The sequence below is a fragment of the Synchiropus splendidus genome, chromosome 1, assembly GCF_027744825.2.
Source record: "Synchiropus splendidus isolate RoL2022-P1 chromosome 1, RoL_Sspl_1.0, whole genome shotgun sequence".
Lineage (NCBI taxonomy): Eukaryota > Metazoa > Chordata > Actinopteri > Syngnathiformes > Callionymidae > Synchiropus > Synchiropus splendidus.
In genome coordinates this window covers 10,343,124-10,361,318 of record NC_071334.1, presented here as the reverse complement: position 1 = coordinate 10,361,318, position 18,195 = coordinate 10,343,124, and the positions used below count along the sequence as shown (strand labels likewise).

General features: G+C 42.3%; 1 protein-coding gene and 1 long non-coding RNA gene across 7 annotated transcripts; one reads left to right on the top strand and one right to left on the bottom strand.

Annotated features, from left to right (window-relative positions):
• The first annotated feature begins 310 nt into the window (after nucleotides 1–310).
• Nucleotides 311–17,357, top strand: rubcn (rubicon autophagy regulator). 6 transcript variants are annotated; one of them, XM_053879336.1, is made up of 22 exons: nucleotides 321–546; nucleotides 1,533–1,686; nucleotides 2,109–2,192; nucleotides 3,224–3,383; nucleotides 3,512–3,618; nucleotides 3,786–4,002; nucleotides 4,664–5,059; nucleotides 6,172–6,219; nucleotides 6,541–6,636; nucleotides 6,911–7,026; nucleotides 7,108–7,306; nucleotides 7,759–7,866; nucleotides 8,403–8,477; nucleotides 9,188–9,248; nucleotides 9,447–9,579; nucleotides 9,656–9,801; nucleotides 10,738–10,802; nucleotides 11,146–11,384; nucleotides 11,987–12,048; nucleotides 12,126–12,279; nucleotides 13,075–13,168; nucleotides 15,239–17,357. In XM_053879336.1, the coding sequence occupies exons 1-22, from the start codon at nucleotides 509–511 to the stop codon at nucleotides 15,373–15,375; spliced, it is 2,889 nt and encodes a 962-aa protein (XP_053735311.1). In that variant the 5' UTR covers nucleotides 321–508; the 3' UTR covers nucleotides 15,376–17,357. The 6 variants fall into 6 exon arrangements, with proteins under 6 accessions (XP_053735284.1, XP_053735303.1, XP_053735294.1 ...); XM_053879309.1 differs by lacking the exon at nucleotides 15,239–17,357 and having other exon boundaries at nucleotides 311–546; nucleotides 13,075–14,149; XM_053879345.1 differs by lacking the exon at nucleotides 8,403–8,477.
• On the bottom strand, nucleotides 8,220–10,337 carry LOC128767362 (uncharacterized). Its single transcript, XR_008416102.1, has 3 exons — nucleotides 9,690–10,337; nucleotides 9,168–9,269; nucleotides 8,220–9,087 (listed from the first exon to the last, which is right to left on the bottom strand). It is a non-coding gene; the product is annotated as an uncharacterized LOC128767362 (long non-coding RNA).
• Nucleotides 17,358–18,195: the final 838 nt, after the last annotated feature.

Here is an 18,195-nt window from a genome sequence, read left to right as displayed (position 1 = left end):
AAATGTGTTATACGGATACATAGATACACAGATAGACAGACTGATAGATAAGATTCGTTGGAAAAATGGATAACATCACCTCTATGAAAACGCTGACGAAATATCACCAGCAGGGGGCATTACTCACCAACACAGTATTATATCCTCACGCATGTCTTCACTGAGCGTCATGAATCAAATGTAACAATTTCATCGACAACATTTCTGCATAACGGACAGGTCTTGGTGGCAAAAGATTTTAAGTGAATCAAATTCTCGATCAAAGGCGCATGAGTTCGGTGGGCGGAGTGAAGCTCCACACCTCCGCCCCGTCATAACGAGTCACGCGGCCTCCAGTGTTTTGATTCACGGCTGAAGCAGGCGGGGCAGCCATGGCGGAGGACTGGAGGTCTGGCTAGTCGCGTCAGAAACTGCCTCGTTTTGGCATCGTTTCTTTTACTGCGTGAACCGCGGGGGCTGTCCGGCAAACGTGGCGTCTGTGTACGGAACACGGTTCTGTCCGGAGGACATGGAGGCGGTGGCGGAGGAAGACGCGGAGGAGCGCAGGTGAGTGTCCCCCGACCGCCGGTGACTGCTGTCAAGAGCTCCCGTGCGATGGAGCTAAAGTAACAACCAACGCTGCCCTATTCACTCTCAAGTCCTGAAGTTTCCCGGACATTTACCCAGACATTTACTTATTCTACCGGATACGTAAATGTCTGACAGAAGGTAATCCAGCTACGAAGCTAGGCTAAGCTAACACGGAATGTCAGCGTTTTACCACTCGGAGCTGCAATAAAGCGAACAAACCCGTGGTAAATATTCACTTTGAATTCCGTTTCAGGTTGTCGATACCTTCCATAAAACATTAGGGCCTGAATGTCGCCCTCCTGCAACCTAAGCTTCGTATTGCTAATAGCTAATGCTAACTGTCAAGTGACATTAACCAGAGTTCATATGAGCAACAGTATACATTTGTAAGCAACACAGTCGTCCGTTGGTTTACTTTATCACTGACAATCAGATGTGCTTCTGAGAACTTTTAAGCTAACGTGAGAAGTGTGATTGCTCCACCAGTATCATTTGAAGCATCACATTTTTTTCCCAATTATTGGAAAGTGATAATCATTGCCTGGCGATAAGTGCAGTGGTCAGTGTGCATGGTTCACTCCTGCTCACTCATTGCTTTATCTCAAGAATGTTTACTTTTTTTTTTTTTTAAGGTGCATCGTCACTGACAAAATACTGCACTAGACCCTGCTTGTTTGCTGGGAGATTAGTTTCATCATAGTGTTTTGTTGGTTCATTTGTCTGTCTGCAACCTGACAATATTGACCCAGAGCTCGTGACGGCAGTTTCAGAAAACACACCTGCTCACATGGATCTCATCGCACAGCTTTTTCAGAACTAATACTGAAACCAACACTTGAAAAGATTGTGCTGCAGTATGGAGTTTGTGACAGTGCAATTGCATAGGTCAGCACATTTTTAGCCTCTTGCTCAATGCCTTAATGTCTGCCCTCACACTTCCTCTTTTGTCTTTCTCTCTCCAGGCGGGAGCACTGGAAGCTGCTGTCCAGTCTGAAGACCACAGTGGAAGGCCTCTTGTCCACCAACAACCCCAACGTGTGGTCACGATATGGAGGTCTGCAGCGTCTGCACAAAGACATGAACAACATCCTCAGCCATGGACTGAAGAACGAGCAGGTCAGGACTTGGGAAAGCTGATTAGGAATACTGTTGCTCTGTTTCTCATTTCACCCGGATGGGATTACTGATAAGCTTCAATGCTGTTTCCTGACTACACTGCTGGTCAATGTTTTGTAAAGTTCAACTTTGTTTGGTCAACTAACACCATCTTCATGTGTTAAAGGTTAACACGTGGGTACTTGGTATTTCTTCTGTCTAACTGCTTTTTGAAAGTTGATGACTCTGTTTTTAACCTACTGATGTGTCATGCAGCATGTGTTGCTGCATTTTGAACTGCACAATAAACCTGAGTGTTGTGAGTTTCATGTTTAACAAGCTGCAAATTGACCTCTTTTTGTTTTTAGTTGTACCACATTCAGCTCCGTCTCTTTCGTGACTTCATTTACCTCTGACCAAAGTTTAATTTACTTGGCTTTCAGGTGTACTACAAGCAGAGAGATTACTGGCCATTTGTCTGGTGTGTTCGCTATATCAGCCCACATCTTGCATCACATGTTGAACAGGTAGGTTTCTCTTCTGTTTTCAATGTGTTGTGCCATATGATAATTGCTCATTTGAGAATATAATGATGTACACTTATACACTGATGTGTGCAGTAAAATGATAACGGCAGTTTTTTTTTTTGCAGTCACACTTATTCACAGTGATGGCGAAAGATACTGCTAATTGTAGAGAGAATATCTTTGTGGTTGATAAACATGTTCAGATACATAAGAGGTTTGTTCCTAACCCTTCAGACACCACCCCATTACATTTTCGCTTCCCTGGACTGTGATACATTTTTGTCTGAACTTTGAAATGTTAGTCATATTTAGAGAGGCTGCCGGCACCATCTTGTAGTGATATGCTGACATTACTTCCAATGTTGGTTGCAAAAACAACTTTTTGCAACCAAGATAAAGCTTACTTCTTATACGTTGCATCTTATACTCTCCAGACAAATGCTTGGGTGTACCTTGTTGCATTTGAACAGTCACACACTGATTTATTTCAGTTTTAATTTGGGGTTAAATTCAGATTTGAGTGATGTGTTTCTAACTTCGTGCCTGTTTACGACTGTGGTGCTGACTATGTTTTATTGTTATACTTAGCATCTAATCCGGTTGTAGGGTGAGAGGTTATTTTCTTTATTTATTTTTGTCATGACGAGGAGTGGTGCTTTACTATGAAGCACTGTTTTTTGGTACTCCAAATATTACAGCATTAATATTATTTGTGTCATAAAAGTTGCTTTCAAAGCATTTACTTTAACTATTTCAGGGTTTCCTGCTGCACGGAATATTTAAGGCTGTTGCCTTTGCAACAATTTCTCCAACCCCACCCTGAAAGATGAAATTGTATTCCAAAAACTTCCCAGGGAATCATCTGTCTTGTATGTGTACTTTGTTGCACTGCCATCCTTGTGTCATACATCCTTTGCTCTCTAATGCTTATTTTAGATTTAAATTGCAACCAAAGTGAGCGACTGCACGTCACACGCCCTAAGCCGACTTGGTGTGTTTAATGATGTGTGTTTCTTCTCCCCTGTCGACAGTTTAGGCATCTGGAGCCGGTGCTGAGCAGTGGCATGCAGAGTGCTGGTGAAAGCTACAAGGCTGAGCGCTGGCTGCTTCAAAGCTTACAAGTTCACATGTTGTCCGCTCAGCTAAAGCCTTTACTAAAGCACCTGAGTAACACAAGAAAGTACTACAATGGTGCGTCTCTAAAGATCTGCTGTAGAAAACGTCGACCTTTCAGTTCCTCATTCCACCTAAATATGTCTTTGTGCTCTTCTGATACTTTCCTGTGCTCTGACTCATTTAGCTTTGTTTGTGCTTTTTAGATGATGCCTTCCTGCTGAGCGAGCCTCACGTCACTGCGATGTTTCAGTGTCTAGAAGCTGTGGAGCAGAATAATGCCAAACTTTTAGCCCAAGTGGACACTGTAGGGGTGAGTGTTGCTGGCATATCATGGGATGTTGATGGTTTGCACCAGCTGGCAAGCGAGCTATCTGCAGCGGCTAATCCCTTTATTGATCCCTTGATATTATCCCACTTTTATGCCAGTTGAATACAAATGTTCATTTTTCCAAGTGACTCCTTCTGTTTGCTCCTCAGTTATCACCATTGAAGGGTCCACCATGTCTGGGTTTGCTTAAGAGCCAGAGTCTGTGTGTGTTGCCAGTGTCCAACATGGCTTTTCGGAGTGCTGACTCTGCTATGAAAAAAGAATCTCTCAGTCGTAGATTCACTACATCCAACGTCTCTCTCCAAGAGGCTGCAAGCCCAAACTGCGAAAAATCCACCCCACTAGGATCCCACAATGGCAATGGAGGTGAGGGACAATGATTTCATGTAGATGTCCTGGCCTTGTGTGAACCTGAATGCATGTTTTCGCTCTCTCTCTTTAACCTTAATTACAAATATTTACTTTTAAGATGTGCAATTTCTTTATGTCTAAATGTGTTCTATGCAAAGTATGTGTTCCACTTCAGCTGTTCTCGCTTTTATAATGTAAATGTTCTGTTCAAGGGATCTGTACTTTTCCATCACAAGACCGAATATACATATGGCATTATATCCAGTCATGCTGCAAATGTATTGTAGTTGGGAATTCAATGATAAAAGTACTGTTGTTCAAACATTAGATGTGGTAATAATAGAGATTATTTTCTCATCTTATAAGTAACCTGTGGGGGGTGGTCTGCTGAAGTTCATGAATTGACCTCCTGACTGAAACTGTGTAGAATGTACTGTTGTGTGACTGGCGAATGATAAATGTGGTTTCAACAATTCAACCATTGTTCTGTTTTGCTATCACATTCCTGCTGGAATAGAAAATGGAAACTAATTTTTTTTTTGTATTTCAGCAGGAATGTAATTGTTATGAGGCCACATTCACACTCGAGCGTCCACATTAACATGACATTTAAAAAAACACAAAATTATTTACTATTACTATTTTCTTCCTTCACCATGACTTTGCTCTGTTTCAGTCTCCACTTCACCGCCTAGTGGTGAGGGCGCCCCATGGGTCTGTGTGTCCAATTCCTCAGAGAATAAGCAACCACTGGGGCCTTTGTCAGTGCCTTGTATTCAGCTCCCAGAGGCCACCCCTGAGGCTGGTGACTGTGTTGATGGTGAATGCGATGATGGCCCAGAGTACCTGGCGATCGGCAACCTTGGGCAGCGCAGCCGGTGTCAGTCCCAGAGCTCCACTCTGAGTAGCGATCAAGGTGATCCGAAAGGCCGGTCTATACATCAGAATTTCCTCGCTCCGCCCCTTCCAAGACGGTCATCCTGCTCGGAGGTCCAGAATGGGCCAGGCCGGAAACCCAGAGGCCACACCCGCTCCTTTTCTGACACCAATGTCAATCAAAAACTCAGAAATGGTGAGTATCTAAAAGCCTTGTTTTTTTGCAGGTTATTGTGTCCCTTTAGATTATTGTTATTTTAATAAATATTATCAAATAACATTCTAAGTACACAAGTTGTTGTCAGTAGTGCTCTGTAAAGACAACCTAATGCCCTCATAATTTGCCGCTCTCCCAGGTTCTGTATTACGTTCTGTATTACAAGTGTACCAGAAAGTTCTCAGATCCCTAAAAATCCAATTACTGCCATATGTTACTTGATCCTATTGTTCCCATAGTTTGTCCCACTCACTGTGGGAGCAGTTCCTGCAGGCTGTGACCTGGGCCTGTTGAAACAAGTGGCATCTGATTAATGAAAATCTATTTCGTTTTGGAACATCGGAACAGTTTGGAAATGCAGGCACTTCTTCCTACAAAAGAGACCTGTACTAACAAGTCCAGGAAAGACACTTTGTAAAGCTTGTTGCACAACAGCTGAAAATCTTCTTGCTAAACAAAGATCACATTTATATAGCTGATGACATGTATGAAGTTTAAATTTGAATTCTTAAATGCAACTTGGTGTGAGATCATGCTTGTACAGCAGGGTGGTTGTCATGCAACTTGCCATCTTAGCACACCATTTCCTGTTATCTTCTGCGGTTTACAGAGTGAGGCTGTCATTCTGATAAAATATTTTCTTTCCGGTGAGTGGGTGTTAAAAAAAAAAACTGCTGAGTGAATCCGTTAATTTCTTGTTGTATAGCTGCTGATAAAAACCTTGCTTTTAATAGTGTTTCTGGTCCAATGCAGAAGTTAAAAGGCAGCTGGTGACTGCATATTCATGTGCACATGTATTAATCGCTCTCAGCCATGCACTGCATTGCAGTGCTCAGAGCTGGCAAGCCTGTTTATTCAGAATATGATGACTGAATTATTTACTGTTACACCCCGTTTTGAATGTGAATGTTTTTCAGCGAATCATGAGCCATAATGTTGTAATTACAAGCTGAACTTAAGACGGTTGCTGCCTAAATGTGACGTTGGAGTGGCTGAAAATAAGAAACAGGTGTCTCTGGTGCCTAGAGAATTTATGCTTAACTTCCTGTCTCTCTTACTTTTATCTCCATTTGCACCGTTCTCTGCGAAAGGAGGCAGTCGGCGGAAAATTGCCGTAATAATTGAAGATCCTTTGGCAGGTTGGCAGTGCGGCCCAACTGTACTCCATCACCTCCTTTTTTTTTGTTACCGCATGCAGACAAACTTCCCCCGAGTCCTCATCATTCAAGATTGTCATTTGATGTAAAATCTCAGGTCATGATTGTTTGTCTCCTTGCACGTTTTGACTCATTTCGCATTGTTGTTTATCCTTGTTTTGCCCCGAAGAAAGTGTGACTTCACTACGCTGTGTAACATTTTGTTCCTCTGCATTTAAAAGACGACGTCATCTTATTGTGCGAGGATCATATGTAGTTCTTAACAGTTGTTTGGGCGACTTATCTGTGGTTCTTTTTGCATAGAATCTGCAGGCAGTGACTGTTGTATAAAGGACTACAACCCATTCTCACATCAACAGAGCGACTCCAGCACTTCCAGTTCCCTGTATATGGAATCCAGTAAGTACTTTTCTTGTTTTCTTGTGCTCTCACTTTTCTTGTGCTCTGTATACTTAGTTTGGCAATGTAACTACAAATGGAAGGTATAATATTGTTATTGGTTCCACTCCTTATGATGTAAGTTATATATGTTGAATCCCTTTTCAGGAGTTTTCGGACATTATTTTGTTTTCTATTGTACAATAATGAATTATGTCATCCAATAAAGTATTGTTCGTGTACATTGTGGCACTACTGTCCCCACTTCACTCTTGATTTGTTTCCGTTGCTGCAGGTGGGCCTGAGGGCAGGAGCCATTCTGATGGAATGTTCAGAAAGCCGTCAGAGGGTCAGAGCCTCATCAGTTACTTGTCGGAGCAGGACTTTGGCAGCTGTGCTGACCTTGAGAAGGTGACTCATTCTGTTCATATCCTTTAATTATTGCCCATGTCATAGCGCATTCTCATTACTCAAGATTCTTGTGTTCTGTAGGAGAACGCACATTTCAACATTTCAGAGTCGCTCATCGCAGCCATAGAGCTCATGAAGTACAACCTGCGGAAGCAGCAGGAAGAAGGTGAGGAGGAAGGAGACAGTGACTGTGAGATTCAGCAGCTCAAACAGAAAATACGCCTACGAAGGCAGCAGATCCGCCGCAGCCGACTCCCATCTTTCCCTGCAAACCAGCATAGTAAGTGTATGAGCCCTGACACTTTAAAGCTGTGACAATCTGTGTCAAGACCTGTCTTTTTGGAGGTTTATGGACCGTAAAATAAACATTCACCTTCGGTCGTAGATGAGATTTTCTTTTATTTACTTTGAATTCTGCATGTATAGCTGAAACGATGCAACATTGCATTCAGCAATTTTTACAAAAGACTGTTATTGTGAGGTCAAAGTGGGGCTTTGTGTCATCACCATAGTTGAACTAAGTGTTGGTAGGTTTTGGCCAGTGGCTGCTTGTTTGAGAAGCGTTTAAAATTGCGCCCGACCGTGAAGAGCTGTGATGTGCCGATGAGCTTTCATGAAACTGTGTTCTTATTTTCAAAGCTCAGTAGGTGGCACTGAGGTTTCATTGAAATGTTCGGTCAAATCCAAAGATTTGGTACATTTGTCTAATGAATCTCCCTTCCTTTTTGGAAGTGTACCACTCCACAGATAGCGGAGGCTCGAGGAGAAGCTCCCAGGATTCATACCAGGGTCTGTCCGACTCTGGCTCGGCTGAAGAGGTGGAAGAGTGCGAACTGCAAGGTAGAATTTAGGAAAGAACGTGGCAGAATTATTTTATTTTTTTTCTTAAACTTTCATACCTACTGCTGCTTCTTCTTCCACAGAGACACAACTGATCATCCATGTTTTGTTTTTTCATAACATCAACTGTCATCCGAATTCACCACGCCCGCTATGTTTTTCCATGAAACATGTCTTGAGTTCAAAGGTTATATTGTACCAATCATTTTGTCAAAGTTCACTGACAACCAAGTGGAACCTTGTTTAGTCTGCAGTCCTTTTTGTTTTTGTCTTTAACTTAATGTCTCATACATAAATGGGGCTTACGGTGACTAAATATGAATCAGTGTTTGTATAAATACTAACCAGGAGAATCAATGCTTTTTTCAATAATGCAGGAAGGCACTGTGATCAGCATGCTGTGCTTTGGATCTGACTGCATGTATTTTATGTGTGGCTTGAGTTAAATGGAGGGTTTGCACGGGTGCTCTGCTGTGAGTTTGTTTGAAATGTTTGTGCTGGCGGTGAAGGTGGAGCTGAGTTTTCCTATCTCTCAGATGGCTGTGGGGGTGCCTCCATGCTGGCAGTGTCTCGGAACGGTCTCTCCCTGTCACTCGCCTCCCTGTTCTCAGGTATCCGTCAGCGAGGTCAAACAGAAATTGCTGCATCGCTGAGAGGAAACTGATGGCTCGACACCAAACTGAAAAACGCCTGCCTGAGTGTTATATCAAGCTACCACAGACACATTTGTTGGTGTGAACCTAAACAAATCGGACGATATCTTTCACTGTGTGATCTAAATCACTGTTTCATAGGTCATTTTTAGCTGGGTTTTAATCATCTTTTATGTTATTGCGGTTCACAATTTTCAATACCAGGCAAGTGTGTTTCATTTTGGATTCCAGCCAGCTAACTCCTCTTTTCGCCGTGCTTGTTGCTCAACGCTTCAGTGATCCAAGTGTTAACCATTAATGTGTTTCGATTGTGTTGGAATTCTGGGGAAAATCATGACTGACATTCTTCAACTATCAATCATGTTGTGCCATCCATCGTTCTGTAATTTTGTGTTGCTTCCATCCTGACATTCATCTTGTTAGTGTTTCCTTTGGACTTTCATTCATGGTTACATATTTTTATGAGGTACCTAGGGCTTTCAGATGATTATACTGACCGGTTTCAGTTTTTATTGGGAACAAATCCAGTGGATCGTCGTCCCCACATGATGTTCCCTTTAAATGTCACCTACGGAAAGTAGAGTTACTGATTTTTGTTTGTCTGTAGTGAGAGTGTGTTTTGAAAAGTAAACATTACAGTGAACTCACATTTTTGCTTTGTTTACCAGATGCAGACATTAAGCGTAGTGCTGGCTCCAGCAGCAGGTCCTTTCTCAGCTCCGAGTCAATGTGAGTGGCTTTTCATTGCTTCTTGGTTCAGGAGTCAGAGATTAAATTGGATGAACGAAAAGAGCACGTCCCATATTAGTTTGCACACATGGCTGTTCTGTGACTCAGTTAAAATCCTGATGCGCTAAATTAAAGTGAAGAATTAATCTGCAAAGCCAATTCTTGACACCTAACTAAGGCATTGTTTTCTGGTTCCAGTACTCCCTCCTTCCTGCAGTCCAACTCTGCTGAGTCAGTAGCCATGGGTTTGCTGCGGCAGTTTGAAGGGATGCAGCTTCCTGCGGCCTCAGAGCTCGACTGGCTGGTTCCAGAGCATGACGCGCCACAGAAGGTATTTGTTCGATTGTGTGAAACGCGAACGACTCTTGGCGCACTGTTAATCCATCACTCTGGCCGTTATTGCGCAGTTGTTGCCAATTCCGGATTCTTTGCCAATCTCACCTGATGATGGGGAGCACGCCGACATCTACAAACTCAGGATCCGGGTCAGAGGAAACCTTGAGTGGGCTCCACCACGCCCACAAATAATCTTCAACATCCACCCTCCACCAAAGTATGGATTTAAGAAAACTCTTGTCTTCACTTTGCAGTCAAATTTCCAATGTAAATGCATACCGTATTTATTTTAAATTAATTTTGAAGATACTTTAAGTTCTTTGACTACTACAACTTATATAAATAAATAATAATAAATAACAATATAGATCCTAATAAAATAGATGATGTGAGGAGTTCATGATTCAAGCTCAGAACATTGCTTAGTTTGTTTCATGAGTTAGTCTCCATGCTGGATGCCCGTTTTCAAAAGTGTGATTTTCAAAAGAAGCGATTGTCATGCATTTTTAAGCCGGGTGCACCACTGAACAAGATCTATTTTCCTTCTTAAATTTAGTGGGTGCAACTATAAATCTCATTGAATTTACAATTTACTACTTATTCAGCTGGCAGAGAATACTACATTTCTAGTTATTTGACTCTTCGCGGCTCTTTTTCTCTATATTGACCTCCTCTCATATTAAAAACATGAAGAACTATGAAAATATATGACCAAATCAATCAACAATAGCCTTCTATATTGAAGTGTTTTTTTCTAGATGCCCTCAAAAGACTGATGAAATGAACGTTTAAGTATATTATACTCAACAGCTTTGATGGCGTATTCACTTTATTAGCACATTGGCTACACAAGAACACAGGCGGATAGTGACATGTTATAAATAACAACCCATGTGACTTGATAAGCCCAAGAATCTAACATAAACATGTTTCATCATCCATCAACAAGGTTATTAAACATATTCGCTTCAATGAGATGAATGCTCACTTTGTCGTCCTGACCTCCTACATTAGAGGATACATTTTGTCTGTGTTTCTTAAGTTGTGTGTTGTTTGTGCTGCTGACCAAATTTAAGTAGTGACAAATGTGATATTGGTCTGCCTGTCTGAAGAAACACAATTTTGTGCTGATTTATTTATTTTTCCCTTTTAGAAGGAAAATGGTTGTGGCTAAACAGAACTACCGCTGCGCTGGCTGTGGTACTCGTGTTGATCCAGGTATCCATGACTCTATACAATGGAAAGAAAACATTTTAAAACACGCCACCTCTTTTCCATAATGAAATATGTTCTGATCTTAGATGAGCTGATTCCTCCCTCTCTTGTATTTCAATCTGTCCTTCGTGTGCTGCTATATGTTAGCAAACCAAAAAATGTGAACTTAGGTGTGTTTTGTAGGAAGACCACTAGCAATGCTTAACACATAGTGTCACGCAACAGAGAGATTGAGCGATAAGAACATATGTCGTCATGAAATGAAGGTGGTGTCTTCCTTTAAGTTATCAGGTCAGCATTTCTAGTGTTACTGTGGACAATCTTCAAAGGTACTTTTTAATTCCAGACTACATTAAGAGACTTCGGTACTGCGAATACATCGGCCGCTACTTCTGCCAGTGCTGCCATGAGAATTCCCAGGTTGTGGTTCCCGGTCGAGTACTGATGAAGTGGGACTTCAGCAAGTATTATGTCAGCAACTTTGCCCGGGATCTCCTGAGCAAGATCGCTGGCGACCCGCTGTTCAACCCCAATGACATCAATAGTGGCCTTTACAAGAAGATCAAGAGTTTGGAATCTATACGGGTGAGTGCAAACATGGAGGCCTGACGAAAGGCAAATATTGCTCTTGCTTGGATGTTCATTTCAGGTTTTGGTTAAATAGAGATATTGAAGTAGACCTGCTGCGGCAAATCCTTTAGGAGATACTTCATTAATTCCCCGTGAGTTCAGACCCTTTTAATGATTTTAAATTGCAGTGTAGTTTTGGCTTTATTATTTTTCATTTATTTTCTCAAACACAAAGCAAAGTTCTTTGAATTACAGAAAATAATTCAGTGCCTTGGCTGTGCTTTTCAACACAAGATAAGGTGATAAAAAAATCCTTATTTTTCCTGCCACAAATTGCATTTGGAAATTATGTTTCACACCATTCTATTGTCCCACTTGTTTTCAATAGCTGTTGAAAGAAGAAAAGATATTTTAAAATCTTCCTGGTTTCACGAGTCATGTGCTGCAGTTATGATGAAATGCTTCTTCAAGTGACTCGAACCGAGAGATGCCAGTGGGCTGTTAGAACACATCATTCTGGAAAGATGAATGTTTCTGTGCTCTGTGTCATGGAAATGAAAACTTGTTCCTCATGGTGTCTATGGTTCCCTTTAACACACGTCTCTCCTCTTCTCCAGGTATTAAGAAGGCAGCTATTCCATATGAAGAATCTGTTCAGGACGTGTCGCTTTGCAAAAGAGTAAGCTTAGTTTCCCCAATAACGTGAGTTGCTTTCCAGTGTTTGAAGGTTCTGCTCATTGTTGTGTTTGCTTTAAGGGTTTTGGACCAATTCGACACCCTTCCGGGTCACCTGACTGATGACCTCCACCTCTACTCCCTCAATGACCTCACAGCTGTACGCAACGGCGACCTGGCCCCTCGAATGAAAGAGCTGCTCAAACTGGGTACAGTGCATGTCGCAAGCTGTGTGGTAAGAGTCAAGTCCAGACTTGAAACTCATGCTCATCCTTGCAGCCTACAAAACCTTAGATTATCAAATGTTTTGAAATAATCTGGAGTTTAGCCTTCAAGTGCCACATGGATTACATGACACTATTGGCAAAAAAACCCCCAAACAAACAGAAAACCGTTTTTTTTGCTAAGCAATGAGTGAAAATATCCTTTTATTTTTTGTGTTACATCTATTGATATTGAGTCCTTTATGGTTTAATTGAACTGAATTATTTTTTTATGTGGAGAAACGATGGCTTTGAATAAAGTTTATCCATTATCTGTCAATTATTTACCATGACAGTGAGATTTTGACCGTTTGATAAGTTTAAAGAAAAAAGACACAAGTGGAATTTTCAACTTTATTACATGCTAGGATTATAACTCTAAAATGATATGAATTAGAAAGCTGAGATAATTAATGTGAAGTTCTGAACTATTCTACATATTTATAAAACAAACTTTCACTTCTGACCGGTAGTTAGTTCTTCAGTTTTTCGGTCAATTGATGAGGTCAATGCTTGTTGGTAGGACTGAGCCACCTACTGGTCTCTCTGTCAATGACGGTCGCAGCATTGGTAAATAGTGTTACTTTTTCTTACTCTATAAACTCTCACCAAGTTGTGCGGGTACCAGCGTGGCTTTTTTGTCAGCATGCATTTGCATCTATGTACGGAAGAGGTTTAGGGCCAATCCTCTTCCATATATACGAGCGATGGTTACCTTTGGACAAACTGTTTCTGTGTTTCACGCGCCATGTGTTTGTTCCCTGCAGCTGTGCCAGGCGAAGGGTTTTGTGTGCGAGTTCTGCGGGAACGACAAAGACATAATCTTCCCCTTTCAACTCAGCAAGTGCCAGCGCTGTGAAGGTGAGCCTTCTCTGCTCATGGCAGGCCTGGCTGGCTCTAGAGCCCCCTCACGCAGACCTTCCCTCACACTCACCTGGAAAGACTGGAAGATCCCCAGATCCCGTAACTTGGCCAGGGCCCTGTCTCAGGACAGGAGGGAGGGGGAGGGCGGGGAGGATGTAGAGTTGATTTGGAGGCAGGAGGAGGAAGAGGAAGATGAGGCCACCGTCATGGAGGAGAGGTTGTCAAAGCGTTTTAAATCTTTTTGCAGGTGGGCAGATGAAGGTGAGGTGAACTCAGAAAATGAGAGAGAGGTGGGTAAGGTGGAGGGAAGTGTGGAAGAGCACAGTGGCGAGGAGTACAGCAGCAGTGAGGGAAGGGACACCAGCAGCGCTAAGCCAGACAAGCTAGATTTACTGAAGGTGCTTCATATAGAACGACTGAAGAACATTCTGAAGCATGAGCGGACCAGCGAGAGCGAGACCTGCAGCAGCAGAGAGAGTCTAGATGAGACAGATGAAGGGCCAAACAGGAAGGGCAGGAGAATGTCTGCTTTTGCAAGTCTGGGAAAGGGTTTCCTGAAGAGACACCAGGCAGATTGGGTTAAAACTGACGCTAAAACGGATGACAAGAAGGACGAGTGCGAGACGCCACTGTTGGAGGAGCGTAGGCAGGAGGAGGAGGTGGCAAAACAAGAGTCTGACCAGGACAGATTCACAGTCATGAAAGTGCTGAAGCAGAAACTGTCAGCGGTTTCTCTCAGCAGGGAGGACGAGCAGGAGGAGGAGGGGTGTGGGGAAGTGGAGGGGGGCAGCAGCGAGGAAGAGGAGAGTAAAGCCAAAACCAACTGGAGAGCTCGCAAAACCAGGAAAGCCATGAGGTTAAGCAGAGGCAGGCAGTGGAGAGAACCAAAGAAAGAGGGAGGGGAAGTGAAGGAGGCAGCGCAATAGAATGTCAGCCTTACTGTCGACATGGTACGAGCCAGTCGTTTATTTATTTCAAGACTCCCACGAGTTGGATGTAGTTTCTATGAAAGTCATTCAACCAAATTGCTATCATGGGTTGTTATTTATTTATCTTTGTGCGTGAGTGTGTTTATATAGAAGAAAGTCTTGGGTTTCTCTTTCAGCGCTTTGCCCTCTGGACTTTTCTTCTTCTTCTTTCTTCCTCTTATCACACTTGCTCAGTCAGATCACCACTGAGCAGTTGAGGAATAATGATAAGCAAAAAGTTAGAAAGTTACACAGTTATTATAATACTGTCATGAAATTATTTCTTTTATCAGTTTGTTTTTCCTTCGGTTCTGTATTTGACACTTGGGAAAATACACTTGCATTTCATTTTTTTTTTCATCAGGTGAGTTAGAAAGCAGGTTAATAATTGGTGACACTTCTGTCTGGATAAACTTTGATCAGACGTTTCCATTTACTGCCTTCATGTCATGCAGTTCAGTTCAGTAGCTCAAGTGGTGGCTCTGTGGTGTGTTCGTTTGGTGAAGGTTTGACCTTAACATCTTGTGGCATCTGGAAGGTGTCACTTTCTACTTTTTTTCCCCCACTTTCCTTCTTCGCTTCAATGAACCGAGGGCTGCTTATTTTTTTTTTGTTTTGATCATTTTTATTAATTTTTTAACGTCTTCATGGACGATTTTTATGGCACCATTCGTTTTGATGTCAACCCAAGAATGTTTTGTAAATAGTTTGTTCACACCTGTCTGCTGTCATCGCAGTTCCATTCCATATTCTCATGAAATAAACATTGTTTTCAATTTAAGTTTCCTGTCATTTCGTCAAACCCTTTTTTTTTTTTTTTTGTCACTTATCTTTTGCATTAAACGAGGGAGGAGTGAGCGCTCCTCTCCAGTCAGGATGTGTCTGAACTGGTTCGACCGCCGCCCCGGCAGCCTTCCTTACCTGCTCCCTCCTCTGACCTGCTCCGCTGACTCTTCCTGCTGCTCCTTATATACGTGCTCCTGCTTCTCCAACCCTCTCTTGCTGCTTCCTGATTGGCTGTGGCGACTTGTCTGACTGGTTCCACCTCTCTTGTTTGCTTTTGTAAATGGAATCCTCTCTGTTTGATTCTCTCCTCCAGAATGTCACGCGTGTTACCATCGCAACTGTTTCCGCGCCGCAAAAGACTGCCCGCGATGTCGGCGGCTGGCGGAGCGCCGGGAGAGGATGGCGAGGAGAAACATGGAGGAGCAAGAGGACGAGGGAGGTGGGAGTTGATTTTCAAAAAAAAAAAAAGAAAGAAAAGCACATCTCGACCGTGATTGTAGTCATTTACCTTTGTCGCTCTGAAATGACTTGTCATTCCCTTCACCAAGCATATGCCTCTTCGTCCATTTGGTCTCTTTTGCTTTTCAACTTTCCTAAATGAAGATTAAAAGTTTGTCTTAGTTGAAGGTCACATGATCTCGATGAGCTCAGGCTTTAGCCCTTTTGAATACGTCACACAAAAATACTTGACTTACAAAGGTTTCTGCTGCGACCCGCGGCGTGACAATCGTCGGCTTTAGATTTATCTCTGACCTTCAGCCTCAGCGTGAGATGGCGCCAGGCTTGTGCAGGGTTAGATCCCGCCCCTGCAGACATGCCACCTCTCATCGGCTGGATTCCCTCAATTTTATGATCTGCACTTTTCTTTTTTTTTTTTTAATTTTTATTGTGTTATTGCCACAAATGTGCCTGTGGGACCGACGAGATGTCGTAGTTGGAACGTGCCGAGTACAACTGAGACCTTGTTCACTCAGAAGAGCTTTACGTGTGTTTGTGTGTGTGTGTGGAACTGCTGTTCATGCACAATGTTTGCACCAGCCTAATCAGCACTTGCCTCTGTTTTTTTTTTTTTAATGTTTGACTTATTGGTTGCACAGATTCTGCAGTTTGATGGAGGAGAAAAGCTGTGATGTCACTTGTGTTTGGGGGTTGAAACGTGATTCTTCACTGTGTTCCAAATAAAGCGCACTGTGGTTGCACAACTGGATGAAAGATTTCAGTCCAAAATGAGACTTGGCCTGAAGTGTTTCACGTTTAATCCTTTTCCCTCCGTATGAACGCGTTTGGATTCTTGCACCCTATGGCGAACCAGACAGCGCCCCCTTCTGGTAGCAAAATTAGACATTTGCACAACAACCGCTTGCGTCAGTTGGACAGATTTGGAGTTTCATGTGAATAGTTAGAATTTAGAGTCAAACTGAAACACAGAAACTGACCTGATCTCACTACAGTGTGTAGCGCCGCTGTGTGCATGTAGCCATAGAAAGTCTGGGTAGTAGGTTTTAAAAAAAATCAGAGTCTCAACAGCCTAACGGACATTGTCAGACTGAGTCTCAGCATCAGAACATTTAATTTTGTCTGATCTTAAAGTCAGGTTTTCTAGTCTGATATTTTGAGTTTTAAGTTCAGATAGTCTGACTTTCAATACTAAGAAGTTTGAATCATAACCCCTAAGTTTGGAATCACATTGATTTAATATCAAAACGGCGACTAGTCTGATTCAAGAAGGTCAGAGTCGTAAAAGTCAGAGTTTCTGGTGAGAAATTCTGAGTTTGAAGTCTTAAATGAGTTGGGTTTGCTTGAGTATTGAAGTCATAAACTACTGCTGGGTGAAGTCAAGAACGTTCTAGGCGTCACTGCCTTGCTATTCATGGAAAGAAGCTTAACAACTGACCAATCGGAACTATTTATTTTGTGATGTCCAAAGGTGAAGGGTGATGATCATTCCAGAACTTGTGATGTTCCTTGCTACTTGGACTGAAGGGTTGTGTGTTACGGTTTCCACCATTGTTTCACTCACATGATTTCAGCCTGCTGATCTATGAACAACGTAGATGAGAACGTTCTCTGAAATTCAAACAGCCTGAAGGAAACTTGCACGTCCCCTGTAGACTGAATCAGTAGCTGGAACTAGAAACCCTCTGATGTCACAGCCTCCTCTTGTCCAAATACAGATGCAGCTCAAACAATGTTTGTCCTGACGGACGACTCACCTTGAGCAATAACTGATGTTCACCACTTTGAACCTCGTGAAAAGAACATTTTTTTAAATCAGCTGCTTTTAAACTTCGGTGAGAAGAAGCTTGCACAGCCGTCCTTGAGTGGGAGAGCACTATAACCGTGGTTGTTTTTAACCTGTACAAATGTAAAATACTATTCTAATGACTATTGTGTTGTTTTGATTCAAGATTCTAATGACAATAAAAGACTGGCCAGACTGTTGACCCTTGTCTGCTTGGTTATTTTGTCCCTCCCTCCTGCCTGTCCGCAGCCGCCCATCGTTTTCAGCGACGGACAGATGCATTCGTTCTCCTGGGCAGGATGATGGAGGCCCGTGGATGATCCGAGGTGCTCAGCTCTCTTATCCTCGGAAGCACCTCTCGTGAAAGCGAACGTATTTGTTCCCCCGTCTTTCTGTTCGGAACACTCATGCGGGGTAATACTGCCATCCAGCGATGAAATGGCTGTACTGCAACACGGTCTCCATTCGTGTCGGTGGGGACGGTTCCTCAGTTTCACACTTCTGAGCGTTGAACAGCGACCTCTAGTGTTTCATTTGTTTTCCCTCAGGAGCCGCAATACATACGGTGAGGGACCGTCAAACCTAAAGAAATGCGATTAAAAAGTGTAATTTTGGGGGAAAAACGAATTAAAATGCAGTAAATGCAGGTATTAAAAGGGTGATCCTGCTTTATAAAATTGGTTACATGGGTATTTAATAGTTTTTTTTTTTTAATTTCATGATTCTCATAAATAATGAATTTGTGAGGATTATTTTAGTTGTAGATGCCTGTGTGAAAATTTAGACTTATGAGTGCAATGATAGTTATTGCAAATTTATATTTTTATGTTCTGGTTTATTTTGAATTTTCACTTGATAAAGTACATTACTATATAATGTATACATAAAACAAAAAAAGTCTTGTGTCCAGGTCTCTATATTGTCCTGCAGCTGCACATGCACAAATAAATATCTTGTATGATTGGTTTAAAAAAATGTTTAGTCATAGATTTTTTTTTCAACTGAATCTGGAGTGAAAACTCAGATTT

What these genes read in the sequence shown, in the direction of transcription:
- rubcn (XM_053879309.1), top strand. Translation starts at nt 509, where the DNA reads ATGGAGGCGGTGGCGGAGGAAGACGCGGAGGAGCGCAG. An exon ending in ACTCGCCTCCCTGTTCTCAG is followed by an intron (nt 8,478 to 9,187) that starts GTATCCGTCAGC and finishes TTTGTTTACCAG; the next exon opens with ATGCAGACATTAAGCGTAGT. An exon ending in AGCATGACGCGCCACAGAAG is followed by an intron (nt 9,580 to 9,655) that starts GTATTTGTTCGA and finishes GTTATTGCGCAG; the next exon opens with TTGTTGCCAATTCCGGATTC.